The 21,224-nt window shown below is 40.2% G+C and overlaps 1 protein-coding gene across 1 annotated transcript in view; it reads left to right on the plus strand.

Annotated features, from left to right (window-relative positions):
- LOC137273713 (FYVE, RhoGEF and PH domain-containing protein 1-like) overlaps positions 1–21,224 on the plus strand; it is a 31,867-nt gene that overhangs the window by 4,691 nt on the left and 5,952 nt on the right. The window contains exons 6-15 of the mRNA XM_067806516.1: positions 900–1,056; positions 8,438–8,525; positions 8,803–8,853; positions 9,044–9,102; positions 10,334–10,480; positions 10,750–10,833; positions 11,203–11,279; positions 14,191–14,224; positions 15,433–15,543; positions 17,197–17,328. Of these exons, the coding sequence (XP_067662617.1) occupies positions 900–1,056; positions 8,438–8,525; positions 8,803–8,853; positions 9,044–9,102; positions 10,334–10,480; positions 10,750–10,833; positions 11,203–11,279; positions 14,191–14,224; positions 15,433–15,543; positions 17,197–17,328 (940 nt within the window). The remainder of the gene's footprint in view (positions 1–899; positions 1,057–8,437; positions 8,526–8,802; positions 8,854–9,043; positions 9,103–10,333; positions 10,481–10,749; positions 10,834–11,202; positions 11,280–14,190; positions 14,225–15,432; positions 15,544–17,196; positions 17,329–21,224) is intronic.

Consider the following 21,224-nt stretch of genomic DNA (forward strand, 5'->3'; position numbering starts at 1 on the left):
ATGCTTTCAGATATCTAATGTCTGTCCACAAACATCTACAAACAATAACACGGTGGATTTCACATCCAGTATTGATTTGATTACTGAGATTTTATAAAACGGAAAAGCCCAGGAGATGATTTGATAACAGGATTTGATAATATAATGAATACAAGATAAAATTTCTGTCATTCTGTTTGAAGATATTAAAGTCATGTTGAAATGATATGCTGCCTTTCAAAATCTTAAAAGATGGAGATTTGAAAATTACACTTATGATCTTGAAGGAACTGTTCTAAATTATTTTCAAATATGATGATAGTAATAGTGACATATTTTTGCCTCGTCTCTGCTCGGAACACCGTAGCCGGGTCATACAGTTGTCTCATCACAGAGTACACTCTTCACACAGTACTCTCGTCATAGAGTAGCATCGTCGCAGAGTAATGTCTTCAAACAGTACCTCGTCACACAGTAAACTCGTCACACAGTAGTCTCTGCACACAGTAGCCTTATCACACAGTAGCCTCTAAACACAGTAGTCTCTGCACACAGTAGCCTCATCACACAGTAGCCTCTGCACACAGTAGTCTCATCACACAGTAGCCTCTGCACACAGTAGTCTCTTCACACAGTAGCCTCATCAAACAGTACCCCGTTACACAGCAACCTCATCATACAGTACTACGGTCACACAGTAGTCTCTACTCACATTACTCTCTGCACACAGTAGTCTCATCACACAGTAGCATCACTACAGAGTGGCCTCTTCACACAGTACTCCCGTCACACAGTCGATTCTTCACACAGTATCTCACAATAAAGAAACTCGCCATACAATACACATACTGCGACATCTTGAACATTTGTTTGTTTTGAAAGACTCATAATACATATGTTTTGGATGCGTCCATCTTCAGGAGACAGGAGCCGAAGATAGGGGACATCTTCCGTCAGTGTCAGCCATTCCTCCGTCAGTACGCGGATTACATGCGTGGACTACGGGACGGTCAAAGGCTACTGGCAGAGTGGACAAAGAAGTCCGTGAAGTTTGCGACTATAATAACACAAACACAAGTAAGTCGATTTGAAATATAACGCTAACTTAAGCATGAATATTGAATACTATATAACATCTGGTGAAAAATTAAGCAACTGCAATATTTTTTCAATGTTGTAAGTTGCTAACATCACTGCTGTGCACGCTTTGTACACTGGTAAAGCGTTTTAATACTGGATATGGCACAATACACAAATCAGTTGTGTTTGGGCTAGCGATGGAGCTAGCGAAAGGGCAACATGGCGTGTCTCTGATGATGGTGTGGAGCAGGAGCCAGGGTCAGGCAACATGGCGTGTATCTGATGATGGTGTGGAGCAGGAGCCAGGATCAGGCAACATGGTGTGTATGTGATGACAGTATGGAGCAGAGAGGATCAGGCCACACAGCGTGTATATGATGACGGTATTGAACTGGAGAGAGGATCAGGCCACACAGCGTGTATGTGATGACAGTATGGAGCTGGAGAGAGGATCAGGCAACATGGCGTGTATGTGATGATGGTATTGAGCTTGAGAGAGGATCAAGCCACACAGCGTGTGTGTGATGACAGTATGGAGCTGTTGAGAGGATCAGGCAGCATGGTGTGTATGTGATGATGGTGTGGAGCTGGAGAGATGATCATGACACACAGCGTGTATGTGATGACAGTATGGAGCTGAAGAGAGGATCAAGCAACATGGTGTGTATGTGATGATGGTGTGGAGCCGGAGAGAGGAGCCGGTTGTGAAGCGTTTGATGACCCTTACAGAGTTGTACTCGGCTCTCTTTGAGCGACAGTTGTAGAGATCCCCCCAAATGGTAACCGGTGGCACTTCAGAACAGTGGTCGAACCGTTGTCGTCGTACGATGAATGCCAGTCTTCACGATCTGATGTCACCTTGGGTCATCCACGACATGGCCGATCTGATGTCACCCTGGGTCATCCACGACATGGGAGATCTGATGTCACCCTGGGTCATCCACGACATGGGAGATCCTTCACCTCATTCCGTCATGTTTCTGACCAGAGGACTTTTCAGAGTAGGCATTCATTTCCGACCAATAGATTTGGAGAGATATGCCTACCAATATTATGCAGTCTCTGTACATCTGGTAATCTTCTACATAGGATAGCGGCAGACAAATTGCAAGCAATGCAGATTAAATACTGTCATGTAACACATACACAAACAACACTAAACTGAATATTCATGGGTTACATCTTGCCATGCTCACAGGGTATGTTTAGGTCACACTTTCCACCGAGTATGCTTGCAATAATTTCTTAAATGAACATTATCATGATACGTATCATGATACACAAGCTGAACTTTAACATAGTTCTATAAGCGGCCAGCATATTGCAAAACTCTGTCAAGTGTGTGAATTACAGGCAGTTGAAGATAAATGCCATTTCCTCCTCATATACCCCTCATACAAAAGCATGGAATTAAAATATCTCCCGCTTTATTATTGCACAACTGCCATTATTCATAAAATTATGGGTGTGTTCCTTCAATCGGCGGATGATTGTGCCATCAATAGTTGTTGTCACTGTCGCAAGACATTTCTTCTTTACAGCCTGGCAGCTGCATGGAATTGTGCTGTTCTTGTTCACTTTCCGTCTGAGATAGCGATAGGCATCAAAAAGCATGTCCGCGCCTTGCTTTCTTCCATCCAGGATCTCCCCTTTCTCTTCTAGAGTGAGCATGAGTGTAAAAAGAAACTCAGCATCAAATCTACATATGCTCTAAACATAAACATCCTTCTGTTCTAGTATGTGTTCTAGTGTCCCTCTTCCATCTACTCCGTTAACATCTACTCCGTTAATTAGTTACCTAAATAAATCCTCCCTCTTTTTCTGACCTCTTTACTTATAGTTGTCAGAAGACTACGTCACTAGCTACTGGGTGGAGGGTGACTATTGTCGCGAGACCTGGAACCACTTTGAGACTGTTGGACCTCGCTCTACAAACCACGTGGAAGGCTGGCACTGGAAGATAAGTCTTCAAATTGCAGGAACCAGCCCCAATCCGTTTAAGGTCCTGGATTTTTTAAAGCAGGAACAGGCCTTTGTCGAGATAAATATCTTGCAACTTCAAGGTGGTGGCACACGTCAGATGACATATTTGTACTCAACAACCTACCAGATCAACAAAAGTCGACAAGGTCAAACTTATACTGTGCATATATACACTCGCCGAAGGTCTTCAACAATGTGTGGAGAATTGGATTGTTGCAGAAACTTCTTTCGTATGGAATAAATGGAAAATCGCCACTGGTATTTTCCCTATTTGTTAATGACATGGAAACCCATGTGGACTATTATCAGTGTAAAGGAGTTACTGTGAAACTCATATCAAGATGCTATATGCTGACGACACAGTTCTGTTAGCTGACAGCCCTTAACAATTACAACACTGCCCGAATGTTTCCATGGATATTACGGTGAATTTAAGAAACCTGCATTTACTTTTAGTAAACGTACTAAAATCTTTAAGTTGTCATCTTTGGATCGGGACCAGCAAAATAATCAAAACTACGTATATTTTCAACGATGAAAATTTTTTTTATATCGTTGACGAATATGTCTACCTTGGAATAAAGTTTCATCGAAATCGAAATTTCACAAAGGTTATTAAGGCACTCCACGACCCAGCATTAATAGCAGTATTTATTCTTCTTCTCTCAAAGGCTAGAAATCTCCACATTTCTATTGACTGCTTCTGTAAATGTTTTCATTGCACGGTCCTACCAATCATGCTATACGGGTGCGAGGTGTGGGGATATTCAAACAGGGACGTTTTAGAAAAAGTACACAGGTTGTTCATGAAATCTGTCCTGAAATTACAGGAGTAGACCATCCTACATGGTGCATGAAGAGACTGGACGCTTCCCTATCTGTGTATATATTTCTACTAGTGTACATCCAAATACAATGTCACTTACAATTGACAATGTTTAATTACAAACGCAAGAAAATAATATGCATGCTTTACCATGACTTGCAAATGTTAAACGTATATTAGACGAATGCTGTTTGTCAGTCGTCTTTAACTATCCTCAAATGTATGACCGACAGTAGCTTATCTCCACAGTATTTCAGCGTTTGACCGATCAGTTCATTTAAAAATGGCACGACGAGCAGACAAACTCGCATGAAGGTTAATTCAATCTCCTAAAACCTCATTTTGGCGAACAACGGTATATGCATCCATCAGGTACATTATCATTTCCTCTTTAAAAAGTCCACTCAAGTTACCACCTGTGGAAACCGGTCGATGGTCCAAAATAGACCACAAACGCCGTACCCGCAAGCTGTGTAATTTACAACGTGCCGGTGACGAACACCTACTTTTACGTGCATCTTTCAAAGGGTGGTTTATTTAAATGCATTTCACTATGTAAATCCAAAATATAATAAGCTGCAACTGTTACTAGGAACGCTTTTCGGTTCTACGAAAGTTAACTATGTTCATGTCTTGTATCAGTCTTGCACTTGTAAGACGAATACGTAATTTGAACGCACTTATAGCACAGTCTACGCTAAAATATATAACCGGATTTTACCCGGAGAGTGGTAAAATGAAATAAAAATTGATTGACTTTTACGTTCCAGCTCTACAAACATCGTCAGTGCCTAATTGATCCTAATTGTTCAAGTAGCAAATAGGTTACCACCTTACTGACGAGACTTAATTGATCTTAATTGGTCACACCAGTTGTCCCAATTTTGGCAGTGAGATACAACACCTGCATGGTCCAGGCCACAACAGAGTGCCAAAATAGGGAAGTTACCCTTTTCTATGTTAATCAAGAAAGCTCTTCTACTGTGATATGTAATTTCATGTGAAATGTGTCTGAATGTCAAGACAAACTATATTATACGTGGACTAAGGGCCTGTCTGTTGAATAAATTATTATTTGAATGATGCTCAATGCAATTATCATCCCCATACCAAATTACCGCCCTATATCACTAACTAGCTGTTTTCGTAAAAACTATGGTCAACAATTGATTAACCTAGTATTTGGAGACCAATATCCTCCTTAATGATATCCAATGTAGTTTCCGAAAATATTAAGTACCACAGACCATCAGGTGCGTCTGGAATCAAGTACGAGTGGGTTCCACATCATCTTATTATTTCCACCACGATAGTGGCGCCCCTCCAGGCAACAAAATTAATAGACTCACTAACGCCTTGAACAGTTGTGTTGATGGGTCACTTTTCGTGGATAATTTCAATATTTGTTGTCGTAGTGAGAACATGCACGCAATAGAAAGGCAGGTACAAATTCACCTCAGGAAATGAGACTCAGAAATGGGCCAATGGAAATGGCTTTAAGCTTTCAAAATCCCAAACAAACTGTATGCACTTTTGCCGTAAATGCAAACCACACAAAGATCAAGACCCATCTTTAGATGGTACTTCCATCAAGGCAGTAGAAGAGACCAAATTTCTTGGACTCATATTTCACCATCACGTTACAGTGTTCCCACACATAAAATATTTAACAACCAACTGATTGGAGGCTTCTCACCTGCTGAAGGTCGTTTCAAATACAGACTAGGGAAGGGATCAGAATACCTTCTTCACTTGTACAGATGAATGGTTCGCTCTAGACTAGACTTTGGCTACACTGTCTATGGTGGAGCCTGCAAAAGGCAATTTACAATAATTAGATTTCATTCTAAAGTCATAGACTCTGTCATGGAGCTTTAAAGACCTCTCCGGTAGACAGTCAATATGAAGAGGCTAACGAACCTCACCTTGAACAAGGCCGAATTAAACTTTCACTGTACCATATCACTAAATTAACTTTCAGTCCAATCCAGCACACCATTCAACCACATCGATGAAAATCTGTATCCTAATCCACAACTTGGAATCAAAATGCAATCTGCAGCTAGCATTGACCTCGATATCATAGCACCTTACTGAATTCTATCTTCCCCGCCCTGGCAGACGGTGAAGCCATAGGTGGATCTTTCCTTCACTAAACTCAGAAAGACCGAAACAAATCCTCAGGTATTAAGACCAGTTGTGTTCTCGACAAGACACCCATAGATCCATTTTACAGACGGATCCAAGGACGACTGCACAGTTGCCAGTGCCACAACCATTGGATCAAGATTGTCTCCTCAAGAAATCTCGACAATAGCTCCATTATCACTGCTGAGGCCTAAGCTCTCTTCACGGCTTTGTCATATAAAAAAACAGCAGAACTATTCCAAATACTTCATCTTTTCAGATTCACTGTATTGCCTTCAGGCATCGCACTTCAAAAACGTCACTTCGAATATTTCCGAACTCTACAATGATCTTTCAATAGGCCAATGTGACATTGTCCTTAGCTGGTTACAGTGCCACGTTGGCGTAGCAGGTAACGAAGGCACGAAGGCCGAAGCTGCAGCTAAAGCAGCACCTGACAAGCCATTATCCCCATTGCTGATCCCATACAGCGATTTCAAACCCACTATAAAACGTTATACTCGGAACCTTACGCAAAAAATATGGGACACCCACTTTTGGAAGAAATAAACTTCATGAATTGAAGCCAACAACTGGTTATACATATTCAGCGTGACTGTGCGGACTTTGTGACTGCAATGGATCCACAATATACAGCGATAAATCTGGAATATCCGTTTCCCTGGGATTCTGGGAGGTTGACTTGTATCATAAATTGTAACTCTGTAAAGTCAGTGGCTTATTTCGGGTTTTTAAACGAGTGCTATGATATTTTCTGTTTGTAAATAATAATAATGTCATAAATAAATTTGCTTTTTTTAAAAAACAATATCTAAATATCTAAAAAAAAACTCACGGTGTATACATGTGCTCAAAATGTGTGTGTGTGTCTGTGTGTGTGTGTGTGTGTGTGTGTGTGTGTATCGTCGCTATTTGGCTGAAATAATGCCGAAGGTTTATAAAACTCAACTCAACTCCTCATAGAAACCATTAATGTGGAGTTTAGCGAGCTGACCTTAAGGCAAGACTTTGGGCTCCATTTGTGACCGCGTGCATGCTCCTCTATTCCTCTGTTGCTGCTCTTACTGATGTCTTCCTTGTTTTGAGGCAAAATTGAACGTGCTCTCGTCAGTAGGTTATTCAAAATGTTGCATGGCAGACATGATGAAGATGTGTCGAAATGACATACATATGCGACAAAATGACGTGTTGATGTTCCTATTTCCATTATACCATATATTCCCGTGTTTTACGGACGAAAAATTGATTCGCATTTTTTAAGAATGCCACTAAATACCCTTGTGGCGACTACCTAGCATCAACACCATGAGGTAGTGCGTCATGAACATGATATACTTGACATCCTATGATGCTCTATGATGCGACGATGTGTTTCAGCACCGTTGTTTCTTGTTGTTTTTGACATTGTTTTCATTTTACAAAAATTCAACGAATATTGAATCGGTTGCTTCACCGCATGTTCTAACATGCCGCCCAAAGTGCCCATCAAGCACACACAACGTTACACTTACCTTAGAGTATAGATGATCTCACTACGTGTAAGTTTATACATGACCCTCAAAGTTTAGGGTGTTGCCATACTTTTTGTTTGTAGTGTACTTGCGTACACTTGACTAATGTTTTGTGGTTGCAGATGTTCTTCTGTGGTACTGTTTTAGTTCTCAACATGCTGGCAAATTTTCAAGAAAATGGTTGTACGCACGTGTAACACATATTCAGGATAGAATGCGATAAATATGATCGTGAACTTCCAAATAAACGGCTGGGTCGCTGTAATAGTCGTTGTAATAGTGCCCCCTTCATTCTTGCTTGTAATACTTGAGGAGAAGATGAAGACCCAGTGCCTTTTAGAATGTTACAAAGTGGTCAAATGTAAAATATTTTATATTCTGGATTTTACTTTCTTAGTAAGGTACAGATTCTAGTACTTTGAGGAGTCCCATATGTGACTCAGGGTAAGTCATCTACTCGCCAGCATACAAAGTAAATGATCTACCCAAACGATCTAATCCCATAATGGTTGTCTGAAATCATTAAACGATGCATTTTTAAAAGTGGTCAAATGCAACAAATGTTCCAGGAAATCAGCTGCCTCAATCTGAAATTGTGGGTTCAAATGCTACATGGTACTCAATCCGAAAAGTACTGGACTCTATACTTTAAGGAGACAGTGAAATCCCAAAGTTAACCTATGTTGTTGGGACTATACTAATGTTGGGAATGTATTTTACAAATATTATCTATGAACTGGAAAGACATAGTGATAGGGTGTAGAATATTGCTAGAAATGTTGGTAAAGGGATAATCCGGATCACACTTCACAAACTTCCTAGGCAAGGTTAGAGGTGTAGATGTTGGTTGTAATCTATGTGGGGAAAGATATATGTTCTATGCCTTATCGTCGGGTATGGATTGTTTCAGCAAGGCAGTGAGTGTGATCAACTGACAGTGGAGACCCATATGTTGGAGCCAGTTCAGCGGCTGCCACGTTACCAGCTGCTTCTGGAGAGTGAGTAGCATTTCCTGTGTCCAGTTCATCTTTCTTCTAGCCACCGCGAATAAAATGATTTAAATATTCAAAGAGTTATTTTGAGCGAGAGTCTAAAATAATAACATGCATATATTGCTTGGAAGTCATATCGAATCCTCCGCTATACAGCTTTGACGTTTCATGAGGTTGCAGTATCCATTGTGAGCAGCGTGCACCATTCACTTAAATATATATATGCATATTTGTTTGCAGTCACCGACCGATATTAATAGCATATTTTCCTATTCCCATCCAGGATATCTACAACATCTGCGCGAGGACTCACCTGATATTGAGGACGCTACAGGTAACAGTGATGAATATGCCGGCACTTGTAGCCATTGTGCTTCCTTGGTATTCTGTCAGCAAAAAGACAGGTATAACGTTCAAATACAACGTCGTACAAACAAAAGTACGTAAAGTATTTCAGATCAGTTTAATCAATGCATTTCGTTATTTATCGTCTCAATGCATCTTGAGCTCTCTGATTCGTCTAGTGGCACTCAACATGATAAAGCGGGTGGCAGATTACGCCGACGACGTGTTATTGAAATCGGTGAGTATTACAATACGGACGTTTATTGGTCACGTAAGTATTACAATACGGACGTTTACTGGTCACGTGAGTATTGCAACACGGTCGTTTATTGGACACGTGAATATTACAATACGGACGTTTATTGGACATGTGAGTATTACAATACGGACGTTTATTGGACACGTGTGTTGTATTACAATACGGTCGTTTGTTGTTACATCAATACTATTTTCATCCAAGCAGATTTTTATTTCAACCTTTTTTGGCCATCGTCACTGTCAAAGGTTTATTTCTGCATGCTCGGATTTGATTCTTCTCTGACTGAGGAAGAATACTGAGAATTATGAATGCATTTGAGAACGGAAGAGTAGTAGGGCCACGGTCTCATTATCTCATACGTAGGTCATAGTATCTGCTAACGTCCTGAATAACCATACATTGCTCAGATACTATCTTACGTAGCACTTACTATCTCCTGCGTAGGACTCACTACTTGGTATCCCCTACGTAGTACCCAATACTTAATAACCCCTACGTAGTACTTAGTATCTCCTCCGTAGGAATTAATATCTCCTACGTAGGAATTAATATCTCCTACGTAGGAATTAATATCTCCTACGTAGAGCTTAATAGTGTGTATACGTACAAACTCTTGGTATCTCCTTGGTACCTCCTACGTAGTATTTAGCATATCCTACGTAAGACTTAGTATCTCATACGCAGGACACTCGGAGGATGTGCCATAACCAGAATTTCATATTAGAACGCACGCATGTGTGTGAATACCAAAAACTCCATGACTGCAATTAGATCAATGTCCACGTCACCCTAACACACACAAAAACACTGTATAGTAACGCTGTGTTAGTGCCATGAATATGTACTAAGTCTTGCATTTCTACTAACGTCCTGCACAACGAAACATTTCTCAACTTAATGACCATACTTCATAATCCAAAACGTTAAAAGTATAAATTATCTACTAGGTAGGAGATACTAAGTCCTACGTAGGATATATTAAGTCCTACGTAGGAGATAGTGACACCAAACATATTTTTCACCGTCGCTCTCCTACGCTTCCGTAGTCTCTTCCTTGATTTCATCATTTACATTTAATCAATCTTGTAAATCCAATATCCCCTACTTTTGGGAATGTGTCTTAATCGTTTCTATTTCGAGTTCCGTTGTCATAATCTGTACATTACCTTGTGAATGGCCAACACGACGTCTTCCTGTGACTACTTTTCAGGATAATCTTAAGTGCACCCTAAAAGCCTTCCAGAAGATACATGGCGAACTGTCGGAAAGCACGAAGAAACGAGTGTTGGTAAAAGAAGGCAGGATAAGCTACATTGACGGAAAAACGGAACAGTCCCACAATAGCTATCTTTTCCTGGTAAGTCGCTACACATGCTTGCTGAACGTCCAGACCTGTCAACACGACTTCTTTATTTCCTGTTGTGTTTAGATGCATGCTCGAGTCTAGCGTCTGCACATCACGTACCTTGTCAACCATATCTATATAAAGATATATGCTTTGTAGTTTACACATCACGTACACCATCAGTCATATCTGTATGTAACATGCTGTTAATCAGCTTTGAAATTATACATCACGTACGTCATCATCAGTATTTATTTTCCGAAACGAAAGTTCCTTTCTAGTTCACAGATGTACTCCTAATCTGTGATACCACCAAACAAGGCAAATTTACACTTCGCGAAGAGTTGATGTTAGATGATATACAGGTAAGTTATTATCTTTCTTAGTAAACCCATAATGGTTACGGTTACAGAGACAACAGATTTAGTGCTGTGCATAACCTCTACCTGCGTTACACTTGCCAGTGGAACACGTCTATGGTTATCGTCTTTTGTCAGCTTAAGCGGTTTCTTTGCTGGAACGCGCGAAGATTTGTGCTGAAACACTATACATGATGTGTCGGACCAAAGTCGCAGGTTCGTGCAGAGTAGTACATAACAGGTGAAAATGAGTTTACACGTTCTTGAGCTGGTTCTAAATCCCATTCTTGTGTGAACAGAATGTTAAACATCAATGTTAAATGATGATTCGTGAAACCATTCAGTCTCCCACGTGCTCAGTTTCACATGCTTCAGGTGCGACAAGGAGAACGGGATGATCGACATCTGTTCCTGATCCTGAGCAAAGACAATGCCTTACAGTTAAATGAACGGTGAGGATTCCTCGCTGTTGTATCACATAAACAGGCTCAGCTATTCTCCTTACTCATTGATCGCTACTCATAGTATCGTATTCTCTCTGCGTATCTTCCTTCAGTGGCATGTATGAACATGCTCTACACTTTGTCCTCTTTCACATCTACAAACAATCTCAACACAATATTCTCGTACACTTACCTACAGACAAACAGTGAACGATACAATATGTCAGTATACTTACCGACATACCAACAGTAAACAATGATGGTTGTCAGTATAAATACTTACAGACTAGACATGAACAATACTATGTATGTATGTCAACATACTACACCTACATACTAACAATGAACAATAACGTCAATGCACTATACCTACGTACTAACACTGAACAATAATGATTGTCAGTGTAGGTTCTTACAAACTAACAATGAACAGTAACGGTTGTCGATATACTATACTTGCATATTGACAATGAACAATAATGGATGTCAATACACTATACCTACATATTAACAGTAAACAATGATGGTTGTCAGTGTACGTACCTACAGACTAGCCATGAACATTCATGGCTGTCAATATATTGTACCTATAGTCTGGCAGAAAATGTTTCAGGACAGTGTTTGATAACTTTACTTTAAAAATATAAGTGCTATCCGTTTCCAATTTGGTATGAGGCTTTGTAATTCATCTACCATTGAGGATTTTAATTGTCATAATTTATCACTCGATAATAAGAAAGATGTCTATAAAAGCTGTCATTATATCAAGTCACAACAACACCTCATATGTCAAGGGTATTGAGCTACTTACCGGAACAGCGGCCCGGTCATGCAAATAGGCAGGTCACTTGTCAACTCCTTACATTTTGCTCGGCAGATCATGTCACATGACTTCAAGCACGTGCATTGCACGAAGTGCACACACATCTACACATAGAGAAATGTCCACATCCAATTTGTTTTTAGAAAAAAAACTATAATTATTTCAAACGAGAAAGTGAAAGGGACCGTCCATTTGTAGCTCCTGGAAAGTATTTCAAACGGACCCAACATGCCTTGGATCTCTCAAAGGGCTTGTTGAGTGCAATTATCCATGCCTCGTCTACGGACATTCCAGGGACCATCTCAAAAGTTGGTAGGAAATTAAAACTGGATAGTTTTGATCAAAGGCTTGTCAGGGACACAATTAGAAAGCTAACACGTCAAAACGAGCACGTGTCGGTATGGCGATTGAAGCAAATCCTTGCTCAAGATCACCAGCTTGATGTCTCTCTTTATACTATTTGCAAACTGTTGCTGAAATCTGGTTACAAATATAAAAGTGTTCAGGGGATAAAACTTGCCATGTGTGAACGGCATGACATCGTAAAATCAAGAATAAATTACTTGAGAACAATTAGGAAAAACACGCATTGGTGGTTACGAACCGGTGTATCTAACATCTTACCAATGGCAGCATCCTGACAGACAGGAGCCGAAGAGGAAGCTACCAGCTGGTAGAGGACAGAGACTTATAATTCTGTATGATGGCTCACACAAAGGATTTCTGCCTGTGATTTGGTATTCAAATCTAAATCCACCGACGGGAGAGTCTACCATACAGAAATGAACGGTGCTGACCTTTACACAGTATGTAGAAGAACAATTGATCACAGCCCTTCCAGAAAAGTCCTTGGTAGTCATGGACATTGCTCCATACCACAGTTGCCGTGTGTCCGACAATCGGGGGGTTGGGGGATGGGGTGGGGGTGATCAAGGGGATGACGCTACGACACGACATTCAAGTTATCTGACGTTGAAAGCCTTGTTCACACGGCAATAGGGGAGATTGATATCAGGGGGTGGGTAGCCTGTGTCAAACATGTTTTGGCAGTTGAAAATGAGTACTGGAAACTAGATGGTATTAGAGAAGAGACCATCCCATCAATCTTAATACATCTTGGAGATGAATCAGATACTGACCTGTCAGAAGAAGAGATGCTTTGTGATTGAAAAATCTTGAAAAATTGGAGGGAAACGAGTAAGTTATCACCCCCCAAAATACATATCAAGGACCCACTTCAGTAATATGTGCATGCATAGTTTCACAGAAATATGATTAATCGACTGTGAATAATGCCTAGAAAAGAAACCTGTGCCCTAACTACTTCAAAGCCCAAAATATTTTCAGGGAAACTAAACAATCAAAATTCTCCGTTATGTACATGTGCATGAAAAGACATCGCAATAGCAATTTAAAAACATCATATAAATTATGTGACATATTTGATTTTGAGATGACCCCTTCTGCCCTACACCGGTATTGACACCGTTAACTAATGCAAAATGCACATGCTTGAAGTCACGTGACATGATCTGCCGAGCATAATGTTAGAAGGCGACTTGTGACCTGCCTATTTGCATGACCGGGCCGCTGTTCCGGTAAGTAGCTCAATACCCTTGACATATGAGGTGTTGTTGTGACTTAATGTGACTTGTGAAATAATGACAGCTCTTATAGACAACTTTCTTATTATCGAGTGATAAATTATGACAATTAAAATCCTCAATGGTAGAAGAATTATAAAGCCTCATACCAAATTGGAAACGAATAGCACTTATATTTTCAAAGTAAAGTTACCAAACACCGTCCTGAAACATTTTCTGCCAGACTATACATGCGAACACTGAACAATTATGTTTGTCAGTGCACGTGCTTACAGACTAGCCATGAATAATAATGGTTGTCAATATACTATACCTACATACTAACACAGAACAATAATGGATGTCAATATATTATGCCTACACACTAACAATGAACAATAAGACATGTAAGCATAGATACCTACTTACCACTAAAGAACGCCTTGCTGTTAATTGACACATAATGAGATGAAATGATTAAACCAGTAACCACAGGGAGTGTCTTGCTTTTCAGATTTGAGGACGGCAAGAGGGTGTATTGGGGTCAGGTCAGTAATAATAGGAGCATCACCAGGACAGAATTGAGCTTTGGATATAAACCTGACAATCACGGAAGTCATTAAACAGTTATTCTATTTAATTAAGTATTCTTGTGGGATATTGTCATAATACCATGTGATAGATATTCCTTTTTTATTACTTGCCATTACACCAGGTTGGATGTGTTCTTTTGCCATAATACAATATCAAAGATGCTTTTCCTCAGGGATTTTATATAATTCAAGACATTAGTGATGCTTTACGTATTAACGATGGTATGTAACAGAGAGGATACGCGTGATCCTGGCACGATCAGGCTGGTAAAGCTCATCATCAGCTCAGGACCCTTACCCCTTCTACACGCAGCCCAGACAGCGAATGGGACTTCTCCCAGGAAACGCTGCCTAGTCGAATCACCGAGAACTTTCCAGAGAATATGTAGATTCCCCAACACTAAAGCCTTCTGCATTACCCAGGGTGTCACAGAACACTAATGTTTTGGACATTTTACGAGTAATCAAAATGATTAGGTAATGGTACATCGTGACCTGCCGCTCTATACTCACTAGATACTTCGGGAACCTACTGCCTTATACTGACCAGATACTCTTGGGACTTGCCTTCGTGTTCTGCTGTACCACACTACGAAAACCTAATGCTGCCACTTTTCTAGCAAAAAAAATAAATCTTTCAAGCGAGAATGCTCGTTGCTTCGATTATTTACTCTTTGCTTCGGATAGTTTCTCGTTATTTCAAAAAAATTCTGTCTCGTTACTTCGAGTATTTCCTCTTTGCTTCGAGTATTTTGTCAACGAGAAAATAATCGAAACAAAGAGAAAATAATGGTAGCAACGAAACAAATATTCGAAGCTCCGAGAACATTCGCTGAAAAACATATCTCATGCTATGAAAGTGGCAGCATTAGACTTTCGTACTATGCCTTAGGCAATACTGTGCCTGTGGATTCAAAACAGGGCACTGATGTACTATATTTAGACATATTTCTAGATGCTTCCACTGTGTTGTGACCAACAGAATATTGTAAAATTATCTGCAATGACCCTTTTCGAGAATCACCTGCCGCACTGAAGTGTATTAAGGTTGGCTCGTGCCACTCATCTCATATGACATGACATTTTTACACAAGTTCCCTTCTGTCATTATTACTTGTCAATATGTTTTTATTACCTTATATCATTATATGTTGCTGATGTAGGAAATTCAGAAGTTGGTAGACAAGGCGATGCAGAGGAGAGAAGAGGTGGCGCTTACAACATCAGTGACAAATCGTTGTGGCGATTACAGCGACACGTGTGTTTATATCAGGGTAAACCTAACTTTCTCCTCTCATAATTGATGCGGAAATAATTGTATCCTAAGGGTGCATTCATATGATTGGGGGCGTGGAGCTGCTGGAGGCAGTCTGATAGCTCTTCAGATATAGGTTGAGTTTCTGTGCTGAATATTTGAATGATTCAGGTGGAGATGGTGATAACCCACAAATTCCTACTTTCGAGATAATTGCTTTTGAAAGTTTAATCATTCGTGAAAAAGATTAGTGTGATAAAAATATTTTGTATTTATATATACTTCTGCTAGTGTGCAAAAAGACGCAATATGATTTATTTGCAGGAAATTGTGTTTTATGTGCTCGAAGATACCTACTGTAAACATTTTGTGTTGGTTATCAGTTTCATGCCCAAAGGAGCATGTCATAACCTTGCTCAAGGATCGGTATTTGTACTTGTGTTAACCCACATCAGATACACACTAATAGGAAAATTCATAGCTGTGTCATTCTTAAGGAAATAAATATACTAATGGAAGAAGAAGAAGTAACTGTGCATTATTTGATGTTATGCAATTTTTAAAAGATAATAACATGATAACTGTTTAACTGTTGACAGGAGTATACCGAAATGTATTAGATTTGACCCTAAGCATCATGACGCTCTTGAAGAAAATGAACGTAGTGTAAAAAAATCGGTTCACAAAGTTAGTATCCTGTGTGTCCACTGTTGTCGTTGATGCAGACGTGACAGCGATGACGTATAGACGACACTAAGCGATTGACGAAAGCTTGGGGAATGTTGTTCCACGTCTGATCCAACATTCAGCTACCATTAATGGCTGATTTAATGAGGGCCAAGACGTAGGCAAAATTTATATTGAAATTAAAACGTTTTCCACCAGATTTAGAGTCTAGAGAATAATCTACCGTTCTTCATTTTTTCAGTATCAAGTGTCAAAAACATGCAAAAAGAAAACGTTCATTGTGCACAAAGTGCACATGCAACACACGATGTGTGAGATCAAATTGCACGAAAAGTGTTTAGGTACATGTTTGTTTAGGGTTAATTAGTTTTTGTAACAAAATCAAAAAGACTGAGATCACTTTTACAAATGGATGTGAGTACAGAGTGACATCACTCTAAATGAAGCATTGTATTTGTACCAAAGCGATGATAACCAATCATTTTGTTGTATTTCTCAGCTTTAGTACAGTCCAGATCATACAATTTTTCAGGCAAATGTGTTTCTAGGTGCATATAAGCTTATTAGTCATAAGAACCGATCAGTTTGGCAAGAACTTGATAACCCACTTGAAATAATGAAAGAGTGTAAAAGTAGCATTTTGAACACTTAAATGTCAAGAAATGTTAGAATCAGTTCCTTGAGAAGTTTCTTCATTGTTGGGATCATGGGTCCATTTGCCAACTCTGCTCTGGGTCTATTATTCCCACAACATCTCAACCAGACACTACATGCCCTGCCAGGAGTTTGCGGCTTGTCATGTTCTTGCCAAAAGGGAACCACATGCGTGTGCCCAATACTAAATCTGTACACTGCCAAGTTAGGGGAGATAACTCATGCTCACATAGTAATACTGGACCTTGGAGACCACTAAATACAATCATCTGGAAAAAAGTATGATGTGTGGGTTGTCACTATTTTGCCCCTACCCTTTCAATTTTCACAGATGCCCAATTTATTCCTCGGCGACTGGTCTCCCCGGAAGATGAGCGAAGATATCACTGATAGTTGTCTCAGCTGCCATATGACGTTTGAGACCTGCGCCAGTCCCAAAATTCATTGTGCCACATGCGGATTGGTAGGTATATGTTATGCAATCACAGGCTAGTACGGGGTTTAGCAGCCATAAAAGTTATCCCTAACTAATAGCTTACATAAGTCCCGTGGCAACAGTGAAACCAGCCTTGCTGTGACGGCTCTTTCCTTCCTGACCACGTCAAATACGAATTCATCCTGGAAAACGATGTAAGAACCTGTATCGAAACGTCGTGCTCTGTCATCCCATATATGCTTGTTGTGTCTAACTTCGAGTTTTGATGACACTACTTTCCCTTCTATCAGGAAGCCTATATAGAGAGGGGAGTGGAAACTCCTCGAAAAACCGCTGAACGTATGTCTCGCTTTGTCACGTGACCAGTGGAGACAATATGGCGGCAGCTTAGTATTAAAGATTGAGCTCGGTTCATTTTCAACAGCTGATTACATTCGCTGAGTGTTGTGACAACTCGGATCCTACACGTAGAACATAAGTCACCTGTTCTGTTACTTCAGTTCTAGTCACATATTTGTAATTAGTGTCAGTATAAGAAAATATGTTTGTAGTAAAGTTTCAAGTCGGCATCTTGTAACTCTCTGGCTTCAATTATCGGTACACAGCGAAGATAGACTGAGTTTCGTCAATAAAAGCTTCTTTCACACATTCCTTTATGTTTTAGCAGGAAATTATACCTTTAGTTGAAAGGTATCTGCAAGCAATAGTGATAGTTTTGTGACTTAAAAACATGTTGGGGTTTAATTGGGGTGTGTGAAAAATGTGGCAGATCGCGGATCTGATCTGATGCGCCATTGAAATACTACACGCCGTTGTTTGAAGTGTGTCTAGATATTGCTCAACACCGTCTTTCACATACACCTTTAATTTTTATGAGGGGAATTTACCATCAGGCGAAAGGTGTTTGCTGGTAATAGTGATAGTTTCATAATCTAAAATAAATTGTTAGGACGTACTTGAGGTGTGTGAAATATGTGCCATCTCGCCGACCTGATCCGATCCGCCATTGAAATATTGCACGGCGTTGTTTGAGTGCTTTTGTTTCAGCTTCAAAAACTTCATTCACATACACCTTTAATTTCCATTAGGGGAACATACCATCTAGTGAAAGGTGTTTGGAAGTAATAGTGCTAATTTTATAATTTAAAAAAAATCGGTAGGGTGTTTTTGAGGTGTTGAAAAATGTGCCATCTCGCGGATCTGTTCTGATCCGCCATTGAAATAGTATAACTTTGAGTGTTTCTAGTTATTGCTCCAAAACCTCTTTCACATGCACCTTAAATATTTATGAGGGGAATATACAATGACCCGAAAGGTGTTTGCAGGTAATGTTTATAATTTGATAATCTAAACATATTGTTAGGATTTATTTGAGGTGTGTGAAAAACGTGTCATCTCGCTGATCTGTTCTGATCCGCCATTGAAATACTACACAGCATTTTTTGAGTGTTTCTAGTTATTGCTCAAAAAACTTCTTTCACACACACCTTTAATTTCTGTTAGGGAAAAAAGTTCCATCTGGTGAGAGGTGTTTGGAAGTAATAGTGATGATTTTATGAATTAAAAAAATAATTGGTAGGGTGTATACATTCACAAGTATTTCATGTGTGTGAAAAATATGACATATCGTTGATCTGATCTGATCACTCATTACTACAAGCCAATGTTTGAATGTGTTTAGTCGTCCTAAAATTCATTTCTTTCAAAGACACCTCTAAGTATTGAGGGGAATATTCTATCTGGTGAAAGTATGAGGTATGACATATCTGATCTGTTCTAATCTGCCATGGATGCCTTTGATGCTTGAATGTTTTAGTTCTGAAACTATTGTTGATATTTGACAAAACTGCAAAGGACTTTTTAACGCTTTGTGATGGTTTTAAACTTTCTGTTTTTTTAGGGGGTAGTGACTGTGTCAGTTGTCATTCTGTCAGTATCCATGCAATTGCGCACATGCAGGAAGACATCTGGTCATCTTCATTAACAGCCCTCTTAAAAAAAATAATTTCGACTTTGCCACGACCGTCCATTTGTCCATTATAGACTGAGTGTCTGTAAGAATGAGAGTGACTGAATCTACAACTCATTAACATGTGCTTAACTTTCCAAACTGTATTCCTGAAGGAAAAAGAAATAAAAATGTGTTCCTCCCTCGTCACATTTTTTCTATCAAAAATTAAAAATCAAAGTCTTACTCGTCACTTTTGAAAAGAATGTGCCTGAGAAACATATTTTTATGCAGCCTAAGCATTCCACACAAACAGAAAACCACTGAAACATAATGAGACATTTTAATTGTGTAACAGGTCATTTCAAATACATATAATAACATAATAACCTTTAGTTTGCCATTTGGCCATCAAGGCTTGCTGCCACTTGCAGTCTTTAAAGTCTGCATACCCATTTTGTTGAAATCAAACCAATAAAAACAAAATAGTCTTCATTGTAGAGAGTTTCACAGTCCCTACAAAATCCATTAGTGAAGTGTATGGAGCACAGAGAAGTTTACATTAGTTATAGACTGCTGACATTCCTATGCGGCACTGAATATATACATATGGAAATTAATTAAGCAACACCAAATTCAAAGACACATAAAAACTTAACAAAGTTTAACGAAGTAATTTTGATGATTGATTATTCAATTTTGATGTATTGACATACAGCATGAGCTTTTCATGGGTTGATATGACGCGCGTGAAGCTTGCACAGCGCACGTGCATTGCCTTAACCTCAACTTTCGAAAAATGCACTTTTTCCCTGGGGTGTTTACAAGCGCAGGTTGTCGATTGCATTCGGTTTTTCATTCATTTCAATGTCATGGCACGTAGGAAATTATCAGAGGCCACTCGTTGGCAAATAATCGGCATGAGGAATGCTGGTATGTCTCTAAGACAAATCGGGACTCAAATCGGACGACATCATTCCATAATTTCAAAACTTTTGAAAAAATACCGGGCCACTAATGAAGTTAAAGACCTGCCTAGACCAGGAAGACCCAGGAAGACCACAGTCCGGGAGGACAGAGCTTTACTGAGACTTGTACGGCGCAGGTCCTTCGACTCGAGCTCTCGGTTGAGACAGGAGTGGCTTCCAGGGAGACCCATGTCGAACAGGACTGTTCGGAATCGTCTGAAAGCTGCAGGATACCGGGCAAGGAGGCCAATCAAGCGTCTCCAGCCCATAAGGCAGCCCGACTGGCCTGGTGTAATGACCGTTTGCACTGGAACATTGCCTCTTGGAGGAAGGTCCATTTCTCAGATGAGAGCCGGTTCTTGCTGCACATGGTGGACGGTCGTACTCGGGTCTGGAGGCAGAGGAACACAGCAATGGCTCCACGGAACATCCAGGAGACTGTGGCCTTTGGGGGAGGTTCCGTTATGGTATGGGGGTGCATTTCCATGAACTGCAAGTTGGATATCATTACCATCCGTGGCAACCTTAACGGTGTTCGTTACCAACAGGAGGTTCTTGACAGGGCTGTGGTACCTCATTTTGAGAACCATCCTCTGGCAACGAGACCCATATTTATGGACGACAATGCTAGACCTCACAGGGCGCATGCTGTAAATGATTTTTTGCGGCAAAATGCAATTGACAGAATTCCATGGCCTGCCATGAGCCCTGACCTCAACCCCATTGAACATTTGTGGGACTTTATTGGCCGTCGTGTGAGGCAGAGAGACCCACCAGTCCATAATCTCAACGAATTGACGGCTGCCCTGCATGAGGAGTGGAACAGGATCCCCCAGAATCAGATCCGGAGACTCATCCAAGGAATGAGGAGGCGTCTGGAATCGGTGGTGCGTGCGCAGGGAGGACACACTAGATATTGATGAAAGTCGGTGTGCAGACTCTCAGATGACTGTTCTTTCTTTCCATGTGACATTTGTGTTAATACACCTGACAACAACGTCTGTGGA

The sequence above is a fragment of the Haliotis asinina genome, chromosome 2, assembly GCF_037392515.1.
Source record: "Haliotis asinina isolate JCU_RB_2024 chromosome 2, JCU_Hal_asi_v2, whole genome shotgun sequence".
Taxonomy (NCBI): domain Eukaryota; kingdom Metazoa; phylum Mollusca; class Gastropoda; order Lepetellida; family Haliotidae; genus Haliotis; species Haliotis asinina.